General features: G+C 36.7%; 1 protein-coding gene across 1 annotated transcript; it reads right to left on the bottom strand.

Annotated features, from left to right (window-relative positions):
- Positions 1-764: 764 nt before the first annotated feature.
- On the bottom strand, positions 765-11232 carry Ggamma30A (guanine nucleotide-binding protein subunit gamma-e). The gene is made up of 3 exons (XM_011306813.1): positions 11078-11232; positions 7212-7375; positions 765-2435 (listed from the first exon to the last, which is right to left on the bottom strand). The coding sequence occupies exons 2-3, from the start codon at positions 7322-7324 to the stop codon at positions 2330-2332; spliced, it is 219 nt and encodes a 72-aa protein (XP_011305115.1). The 5' UTR covers positions 7325-7375; positions 11078-11232; the 3' UTR covers positions 765-2329.
- Positions 11233-11457: the final 225 nt, after the last annotated feature.

Genomic DNA, 11457 nt, shown 5'->3' with positions numbered 1-11457 from the left:
CCCCTCTTCCTCTGCCTCTCACCTCTCCTCACTTCCCCTTTGCAGTAACCCCTCGTCCCCCTCCTGAGGCTACTTACCGGCATTTCGTTTCCAATGGACCCCTTCCCCCCCCTTTTCCACATATCCATTTTTATACGTGTATATAATACACCTTCAATCGTGATGGAGTTAAATGGGAACAGCCCGAGAGAGTGAAACGCCATCCACTGGCGAATGCGCTGGGGGTACCACATGGAGTTGTACCGGTACCAATGGCTAGAGTACACCATAAGTGCACTGAGACAATTCAATTGTCAGAATTTAATAGTTCTACTGGGCTCATGGGACATGCCCACAATTCGATGGTAGCTCGGGTAAAAAAAAATTGTAATCGGAATATTTTTTCCAAATTTTCAAAAAATTTCTGGAAAATTTTTCAAAAAATTTTTATATGAAACTAAAAAAAATCGAAAGCAAATAATTCAATTGTCACAATTCAAATGTTATAAATTTAGTACTTGAAATCAAGGAGAATAACTTTGTTTACCGATCACGGAGTGAATGAGAAAATTCGAATAAAAATTACAGAATCCCCTAAAAAAATTCCGTAACAATTTTTCTTGAGAATTTTTCTTGAGATAAATTTTCATTTAATTTTGGAAAAGGCATTTTTCACTAGTACAATAAAATATGCCTCTCGATGAAGACGATTTTTTTCAGTTGCACTTCAGTGTCAAAAAAAATGGAGAGAGAGAATAAACAGGAAAATAAAAACTCAGCTTAAATGTCTTCAGTATGAATATCCTATTGACGTACAGGGATAGGCGAAATAATACGAAGAACAGATAGTGGAAGAAAAAAAAATGGATTTACTTAAAATTTGGTCTCAAAATCATGGTCCTTGTTGTCGAACCCTGGTGAACCGTTCAATAAATAGTTAATAATAACATTTCAAAAGTAACATTGGCCGTAACTCTTAAAACGAATGTATCGAAAATTCAATGAATTTTTAAAATAAAAACATTGTCAAGCCTAACAAAAACGTCAGCGAGCAAATTTTAATTTGATTCACCACTTAATCAAGATCCAGACAATTGTCAATTCGTTAAGTGAATCATTTGGTATACTTAATCAATGTTTCCATTGTTATCGTAATTCAGAGTTCTGTCTTTTATTGATTGCATTGAGCGACACCCAGAGAGATAGCACGTATGCATTGAAATTTGTTTGTTCATCATTTCATTGTCTCGTAATGTTTTATTATACAATTTACCTCGTTACAACGGCAGTAAGGAGCAATAATCAAATTGTATTGATTGAACCTACACATTGTTTTCATGCTAACATTCTGTGTGAATTGATGAGTAATTGTGATAACGAGGCATACGAGATATTCAATCCTTCCATCAGTTTCAAGTTACTACCCAATTTCGACTGGTTTATTATTTTTTCATGGCGTTACACGAATTAACACATGACACATGTTTTATTTTACCGTAAGAAATCGCTCTGATATAATAATATCATTATTTTAAGTCGCATTGTTATCATTAATAAATAACGTATATGAATATATATAATATGTATATGTAATTTTGGATATTTCATCAAATTTAAAGTCGTCAGCTATTTCAACTTCTGTTTTTCATTTTGCTTATAATTTAATATCAGATAGATGATTGAATATTTGTGATAGTGCAAATGAATACAATAATTATTTTCAGTTTATCAGTTATTTCGATTAGAATTAATTTAATGTAATTAATTCGCTGGAATGACTTTCCTTCCACGAACGTAAGATTCAATCATGAAATTCTTTCAATTCAATCTTTCATATTCGAATGAATAAATCGCAATGGCGATGACAAACAATTGGCGACGTGATGAGAATGTTTAAATTTATATAACCATTTAATCTGCCATTCCTTTTATTTATTATCGAAAATTATTCATTCCTCCTCACCCGCAAATCACGCAGAGTCAATTTATTTTCCAATTCGATTGTTCTTTATTTCAATGCTGATTATGGGAGAATTCAGATAAAAAATTTCACTGAGAAATTCCATATTTCTTTGACCAATCAGTGCAGGACCAATCAGTTTGTAAATTGATCACTGGGTGAGCTGGGGTTTTTTCCAAATAATTCCACCCTCCATCTTCTTCACACTCCAACTCACTTTCCACCTCATCCCAAATATTTCCACTATTCATAAGAATAATTCCTCATAACCCACGCATGGTCAATCATTTCCTTGCGATTTGTTTGATATATTTTGTTCTCTCCTGTAAAATCTCATCCTCACAATGCTCATTTATCTGATTACTCTGTTTAGTTTTAGCTACTCGTCTTTTACATGATTATGCACTTTCCTTTCTCAGCCCATGGATTGTTCTTCTTGTCGGGTGCATGAATCAACGGATCATTTTTCTCATTTTCCTCGACGTACTCTCGCATCCTGAAACAAATAATGAGAGTGATCGATCAAATGAAATTTTTCGTTCATGGATAAACGAATGAAATGCAAACTGGAGAGTTGATTGAAATGGAATTATTTGTAGGCTATTTGGAGAAGTTAGTTGGGACAGTTTGGATCTATACTAAGCAGTTTATCGCTTCTGTCAACCGTTCTCTGGTGAAACGTAGTGGTAGTATAAGGGTGTGTGGGAAGAGGCGAGAGTAACGGCAGTTTGTCGTCGTTGAAATCGATTCATTAGTCCCAAGAGGAGAATAGGGAAATGCCCCGTAGCTATACCCACAAGCCAATGTTAATTAGCGTATCTCCTTCTCTCTCTTCTACCATTCACCCCACTCAACCCATTAAAATCCATCCCCTTTCTTGCTGCTATATCCATCCGTACAACCTCAGTAACATCCTCAACTCCACCTCTCTTCTGTTTGCCTCCAAATGCTCTAGATCTCCCATGAATTTACTGTTTCCGCATTTGAGTGCTAGAACCCAACGTTTACCAATCAGACCCAATACATTCATCCACATCTACCCCCTTGACGGATTTAATAACGACAATCCAAACAACGCACCTATAACAATTACTCCATGGTCTATCAACAAATCTGTCGTCAAGTGGTACACTAGAGTGACCGCTTTTTTTTCAACGCACGTTTTTCGCCGATTTATCGAAATTGGAGAGAGATAGGTATATTTTTATAGATACCTTTTTTGTTGCTCTCATCTTTTTCCATAAAAAATGTAGGAGCAAAAAATTCGATGTGGTCCGTCGATTCCGAGATATTGACTGAAAATGGATTTGATTTAATTTAGGAAAAGTTTGGATTGTGCGAAGTAAATCTACTTGGCGAGGGGAGATTAATTCACCAGACAATTTTTTTTTTGCAATGTACTTCGCGGACAAAGAGGCGAAGAGAAAGATAAATGAAGAAAATGGGCATGTCAACATCACTGGGGGAATATTGATTAAAATCCATGGGCTTTGGATACTACTGCTCCTCTCTCTCGTCGTCGATTGCCTCTTGCTTCTTCTTTTCCTCTTCTGGACATCAATTGCAATGATCCTTGTATGATCGTTTTCTCGTTACAGCAAATATCCCATTGCCACCGTTACACTCGTCGGGCAAGCAAAACTCTTGGTGAAAGGAACTGCACTCGAGATTCTCGTTCAAGGAGACTGACAACGAGAGGCTTCCGAAAGGAAGGCGAACAAGTGAGACGTGCTGCATATGAGAGGTGAAAAATATATATGTAAGAACACCATGGGGGGCAGGATAAGTATGGCACTTTCGTACTTATCTTAGACATTGTACTGAATTCAACGAGTGGGAGAGAATGGAGACAAAAGAATAAGCGTCTCGGTCCCTTGTTTCACTCAACAAAAATAATAAAGAAATATTGTTTCCATAATCATCATATTTTTATTGCAAATGTATTTGCAAATGCACTTGGCCAATGAAAATTACGGAATTCAAGTTCACTTACATCAATTGGAAAAAAGATTTGAAAAATTACGTGAGGGTACGGTAATTAAAAAAAAAACATTTCCAAATGAATCATCATGAAAATTCCGTATTAGGTCCGACAAATATTCCTCAATCATATTTCGCTCTGGGGTTATGGGAAACATTTTTATCGAATATTTCTCTCAATGAATTGTCGAATTTCGGTGAGACAATAATCCGGTGAAAACCCTTTGCCTTTGGAAATGAAGCGGACATTTTTCCAAAGGGTTCCTTCAAACATCGGTGCGAATTTTAACCCCCGGATATCAGTCCGATAAATATTTATCGAATGTGAAAATGCTGTGTGGAAAAAGGAGGACACGCATCGCCCCAGAGACAGCTAGAGGAAAGTGAGTATTTTTCGAAGTGTAATCGAGAGTCTCGGTACATCCCAGGATAGGAAATGCAGGAGTTGTACAAGCATGAAGAGGAATTCGATCCCATGAAAAATGTTCCGGCTTAACTCTAAACGCCTTTCACTTCGCACTCTCATCGACCGCAAAACCGTTTCCATTTATTCTATTTTATTTCTCGAAAACTCGCCTATCGAACGATCATCTGATTCGATATAATTCGTAATCCCCACGTGGTCTTGTCATTTATTCCAAGGATCACCACCTGGCAACGAGAGAGAAATTACGAAGTCATGAGGAAGATCATACCCAGACACATTTCCGAGGGAAAATAACGTTTACCGGCTGTGGTTGACGGAATTTTGAAATTTAGGTGAAAACCACCGACTGGAATACTGATCGCTTACCCGGAAGGGCTGCTCCAGGAGAAACGAAAAAGGGAAGAGGGCAAAGGCGAAGAATACCCTTCAGAGATTTTTCTAACTATGACTAGGGAACGAGATCGCTCCTGCAAATTATCCTTGAATTAACCCAACCAGAAGAGATTTTCGTGTTCATATGGACGTCATGTTGTTCCAATGCCAGAGAACAAAGGATAAATCTCCTAACAATAGCCATACGAGAAGAGCATGTCGTACCCATTACATATATATTTTCATCTCGCTCAAAATGGAGGGCAAAACAGCCCATCACTTTTCCGAGTCTTCCATTTCTGGATAGAAGTCCAAAGGGATAATGGAGATTAAAAAAATATGTAATACATATTTTATCCGGTAAAGTCTTTACTCACGACTTTACGACATTGTCAGGTGCACATATATCGTATATATCCTATACATCCTATATATGTGGTATATCCCAGTGGTTTGGGTTTTGCCCTGACGCCTACGTACACCCTACATGCTCCTTCAACCGTCATATATCTTTGGAGAATTAATACTGCATGTGAACCATTTGTAGTCCAGGATTCCCTCCTCCATTGATATATATGTTGGATGTACAGGAGAGCCAGGCAAAATGAGACACGTGCAGAAAATCTTTTTAACTCAATCTCATTCTCAATTTTTTCTTTTAATTATAATGTGGTTTTTTTACATTTATTATTCAAGAATCTCGAGGAGTAAAAATCCAATCGCCATTTAACTTCAATCGCTCATTTTTTTATTGCACGCATTCCATTTTATCTTGTGTCCCATTTTACCTTATTGTAAATGGATTTGCAAATGCACTTGGTTAATAATAATTACGGTATTCAGGTTTGTTTGCATCTATTGCAAAAACGATTTTTAAAAATTGGAGCAATAATATCTACAGGGGGAAATAATTTAATTCGATGACGAATTACTCGAGGAATTATCATTCTCATTCAAGTTAATCTACATATTATTTACTATGTTGCATAGTATTGCTATGGGCATGATAATTGTAGTAGACACAGGTGGATATAACCTTTGAAAGGTATTCCTTGGCGCATACGACCTTTTGCTTTCAACCGTAAGACATTAATCACGAGAAACACTGATGTATAAATATTCAGTGAATTATTAAATTGAGGACACATGAATGAAGACCCGTTGCTGTCTCCGTAGTGATAAGATTCATTATTTATTTATTAACAAAAAGCTGTCGGACATTTTTAGAGAATTGATTAATTCTCAACTCTCGTCATACGAGTTATTAATTCAGCGTTTAATAATTTAATAATTGCAGTGACTCCTTACGCCAATTAACCATCGCAGAAGACGATTTTTTTTTAAAGTCCCTCGTCTTGAATGAAGTTAATAAAAATTGAATGGATGGCATTGAATTAGCCAGCCGAATGGAGGGCCTAAGATGAGGACAATGATATCATGAAATCTGATCTCTGGGTTGTTGCACCGAGAATATGTAATGCTTTGTACTGTTATAATGAAGAGACGAACGCCAAGTAAACTAACCCAGCACATACACCAGTTGATTGTAATTGCACGTCAGTTCGTAATCATCGGTTGTCCTTATCAATTGAGCCCCTGACGAAGGGTAGTTTGCTAACGAAGTTAACACTGAGTTTTGGTGGAGTGTAATAAAGGGTTGATACATCATCTGAGTGATAAAACTCGTCTAGAGGTAATCGATGGTGCATGAGCGCTCATAATAACGGGCTTTGATAAAAAATAAAAAAATTCATGGAAAAACTGCAGATGGAAAAGACTAAAAATAGATGAGGGGGTGGTATGCAGCAGGGGGTTGCTGTGGGCGAGTGCAGCGCTCGTGGTGTAGACGCCCCCGAACGGAATAATTTGGAACGCCAACCGGCTAACCTCAGGAGAAGATGTCCGAGTGTGGTACGACAAGATTTCATGCCCTCCAAGACTAGATCCATCGAGGGCACGACCACACACGACCACACACGACCACATGGGACAACTCACGGAATCCTCATCTCATCAATGCAAATGATTTGCCATTTATTAAATCAATCGACAAATAAAACAAGTCCTCCCGCAATTACAATCACTCATCAATCCCAGGTAAACCACAGATGAAATAAAATTCAATGCAACACTGTTTAATCTCAAATCCACCCATCATCGATTACGTATAAACACTCCCATAAAAAGGCGAGTAAATAATAATCGTTTGAATTAATGATGAGGAGTCTTGAGGTGTCATGAAGATTTTGATGGAATTTCAGGGTTTTTCATCGCAAGATAAGATACGTGGAGATACATCCGAGATGCTGATGATAGCGGGAAATATCTGGAGAAACCGGTAGATCCACTTATGCCTGAGGCTGCGGTAGTGATTGCACTATTGACCGAGTGTTAAGAGATAAGAGAAATCGTCGAAATTGAAAGAGTGGAAGAATTTTATAAGTCTAGACAAATGAATAGGTAATGGTGAGGTGTATTGAGTGAAACACTTACGCCGCTATGCTTTTTGATAATGGCCACCGTTCCATGGTAGATTGGTACTTCATATTCTCAATCTGCTTCTTCAGTGCGTCTTTGTCCATGGTGGCGAGTACACTGGGATCCATGGTAACAACCGCACCCCCCTGACGCAAGTTGGAACGATGTAGCGCTTGCGCCTGTTAAAACCGGCAAAATCAATATCAGTTGTTAAATGAGGGAATGGGATATGTTCCCTGCATGGATAACAGGGATTCTTTGGGGTGAACTGTCGAGCTAGTTAGCTTTGTCATGTTCACCATTTTTTTACTCAGCGCATTCCCACCTAAGGTCTCAAAATAATATTATTTCTCTGGAATATTCATATTTTTTTTTAATCTGTGCGAATATCTCCGCAAGACATGTCAATTGCGGATGTATTTACTGTTCACCAGTAAATCCGCATGAATACTTCTGCGAGACATGATGATGAATATATTTACTGGTGAGCAGTAAATATATTCGGCAAAAAAAAATTCTTCAACCCCTTCGCATTTTCGTAAGAAAAAAAAATGTTTTACCGACAATATTTACTGTTTAGCAGTAAATCTGTATGGATAGCTCCATGAGACATGCCAATGCCAAATTTAATTAATGATGGGGAGTAAATATATTTGGCAAAAAAAAATTCTTCAACCCCTTCGCATTTTCATAAGGAAAAAAAATATTTTTTCGAATATATTTACTGTCAACCAGTAAATCTATGGAGAAACTTCCACGAGACATGAATTTTCGAAAAAGTCGAATCGATCTTCGCCGAGGAACAGAACACATGCTCAACGCTCAACCAATTTTCTTAATTCTATTCATCAAATCGTGAAAGCTACTACTTGAGGTGCAAACTGAAAGTAAAGAATAACATTATTATAACAAATTGCAGAGATTCCCAGAGTGATTAATTAGCACCGCGACAATACTTCAGGATACTTTCTCCGGATGTAAATAATTGCCTGAAAATGGAACTGAGTAACGGAAGTCAATGATGAATTCACGAAGAATGTCTGTTAAGTATTGCCTACTGGAAGATCACAACAAAAATGGTATAACGAGGAGCAATAAACTTTATTAATTACTCCTGGGCATTGCAATCATAAATCCGGATAAATGATCCCAGTCTTGTTAAAGTAATATGCAATGATTATGAAACGATAATCTCTCGAAATCAGATAAACGACAAACCTGTAATAAAAATCGAATTGTTTATTGCAGTAGTATTAATTTACGAGGGGAATAGTTACCATTTGAGTGACAAATAAAAAACAGAATTAGAGAATTTATTTATTATCACTAAACTTGAATGAGAAAAACCGTACAAATCGATACAACCGATAAACTTTGAGCTGCACGAAAATGTTCTTCCAAAAAAGGATGAACATCTACTAGAGTTGGGGATACATTGGCTCTTGTAACAAGCCATCGATCAGTGGTCGCAATCGCAACCGCAATCATTAATTTTCAATTGCATGGTGAACAATCAGCCGAACTGAATGCCACACGAGCTTCATGCATCATTGGCATTATAATTTCGCTTTTCTTTCCGGAACAAAAAAAAAATTCATGCAACAGATGTTGCACTTCTTTCTCCAATTATCGTCGAATAATTGTGTCACCTGTTCCCTCGACAGTCGTTGCTTTCCCGCAAGATATAAATTCTGAAACATTACAATGAGTTATCAATTGTTACAACTTCCGGATGCATTTGTTACCCCATCGTCAAGAAAGAACATAAAATTTTCGTCATTGGAATTTCAGGTTCATTTATTGCGTACCATTCGGGTGAATAATTACAATAATTTTCCAGCGTTTTTTTAAACTTTTCAAAAATTTGATGAACTTTAAAAAAAATGGGGAAAATTGGCAGATGGCGATTCGAGTCGCTCGAAATATTCATCTTGTCAATTATATTTCATGTCATTGTACTCTAACACGTAATACCTATAATTGTAGATTACGGATACCTGTCACATTTAAACTCGTTAGAATTCAAACTGATGAATACGTAGCAGCACAATGTAGCATTCCTGGCACTTCCCTTTTCACTCCATCGACGCTGCCCCAATAATAAACTCCTAGGAGTTTGTCGTGGTCGTCGGCTATCCACGAGTCACTCATCTGTATATAAACTACTGTTAACTAAGTGAAAAGACGGGAAATTATTCGCTCGATGGAGTTTCGGAATTCTCGTTTAGACGACCTATTTCTATTTATGTTTATTGAATTGAGCATATGCAGTATTTTCTATTTCTGGAGTAATTACTGGTGGAAATTGTTATAGTTCGACCTATAATCGGAAAGATTACTCGGAAAAATTACTCACATCTGAAAGAATGAGGAAATTACGACTGCGTTAAATTTCATGACCATTTAATTCAAAAACTATGAAGATTAAATGGAATAAGTTCGGTAGTCGCTTGGAATTCAGAGTTTTAAAGTTAAACTTCTCTCGATTGGAAACTTTGTCGATACCAATCGCAGAGTTTCAGTACGATAAGATCCGAACAAATAAAAAAATTTGCTGGATACACAATAATATTCGAGAGACGAAATTTTTTATCGGCAGATGGGTCGTATCATTCCACATGAGTTCAAAGTTCAGCAATCAAATAGTGAAATATATACATTGGAGCTCGTAAAAACTGCGGATATAATATAATCAATAGAAAATTTTTTCCCCGTGTGCAATGAGGCAATTTATGACCAATTGCGTCAAGAGTTAAAAAAAATTTTGTATTACAAATATTATTGGTAATATTCGAGAGAAATTCGGACATCAACCCGATGATTCAATTTCTCCGAAAAAATCATTTGATCTTGGAAATAAATTCCAGGTAAATTTTATAAATAATTGAACCGTTCAATTTCCCGGAACGATTGCAGATTTTCGTCTGAGCGTTCCTCAATAACTTAATCATTAAATAATTCATAAAAAATGGGAAATAAAAATCTCTTAAATATAATCCAGACAGATATAAAATATTACCCTATATTTCATTTAAAACTAATAAACATTGTGAATAGATTTCCAATACTTGATAAAAATAGAAAAAAAAATGAAAGTAATGGCAGAAAATCCTGAAAATAATATCTACCTACCTTCCCTTGCCGAGGAAAATCCAATGCCGAAGGTGGCATATTACTCCGAGGATAGAATCCCGGATATTATAGTATACCATAGCATTTGCCTTCAACTTTGTATATTGGACACTGCACTATCCCAGCCGGCCATTTCTCATAGTTAGCATGAAATGAAACCCTCGGGGAATTCTGGACATGCGAAAAGCCCTCAACCCCTTTCATATACAAAGGGTTCAGTCGGGTTCAAAAGCCCAGGTGAGAGACTCTTCTTTTGTTAAAAATTCGTAAATAACAATGGGGACCCGAAATACTAATGGAAAGTACGTGAAAATTATCCCCAAATCGGTAAATGAACATTTCAACTTTTAATTACATGAGTTTTAATCTCATTTCAATTGAGAACGCCAACTTATTCTTTCATGTTGAATAATAATTGGATTTTCAGTACATGAAAATTTCAATTCAAGGAAATTATTGCGTGAATTTTCGCCTTTTTATCGGGTTTTCACTGGAATATCGAGGTGAATATTAAGAATCAGCAGAATACTCAAGAAATAAAATGATTCGTTGAAAAATTTCAAGGTTTTTACTTGAACCTTCAAATTGTAATTGTAATTATTCAAGAATGTACTCAACAGGTATTATCCAGTGTTTATAGTTATCCCAACTAGTCAGTGGCGCCCATCAACATATAAATCAACTCAGGCCCAACTAATCACAATTATAAACTCGTTAAAACTTTAGAGGAAGAAACGGGTTGCACTTGCCTTTTAATTAACAGAGTGGCAAACCGATCTCCACAAGAACAGATCACCGGCACGGATTCACTCACTTTATAATTGTTTTTGTGGATCTTTAATTTTTCAACAGCAGGAGGAATATTGTAGATTATGTCTCGATCAGTTTGCACGTCAGGGAAATTCTGAGGATGCTCCGCAGTTGACGGTCTTCGGGATTCGTTTACAGAAGCCCATCAGTGCTTGCAAATCTAATAAAGCTTCAATGTGTGAAATTCTGGAGGCCTCGAAGTACGAATTTTCTATCGAAAATCATGCGACCTCTGAAGAATGGCGAAAGTATTTTTCATTTCTTCTTCTCATTAGATGGAGAAAATTTTCTCGTAGAATTTCGGGAACCGCGTGCTGCT

The sequence above is a fragment of the Fopius arisanus genome, unplaced genomic scaffold, assembly GCF_000806365.1.
Source record: "Fopius arisanus strain USDA-PBARC FA_bdor unplaced genomic scaffold, ASM80636v1 scaffold00050, whole genome shotgun sequence".
Taxonomy (NCBI): domain Eukaryota; kingdom Metazoa; phylum Arthropoda; class Insecta; order Hymenoptera; family Braconidae; genus Fopius; species Fopius arisanus.
This window is presented reverse-complemented; position numbering and strand designations above follow the sequence as displayed.

Coding starts and splice junctions, on each gene's coding strand:
- Ggamma30A (XM_011306813.1), bottom strand. CDS start 7,324: ATGGATCCCAGTGTACTCGCCACCATGGACAAAGACGCACTGAAGAAG. Junction 2,436..7,211: donor TTATCAAAAAGCATAGCGGC/GTAAGTGTTTCA, acceptor TATTTGTTTCAG/GATGCGAGAGTACGTCGAGG.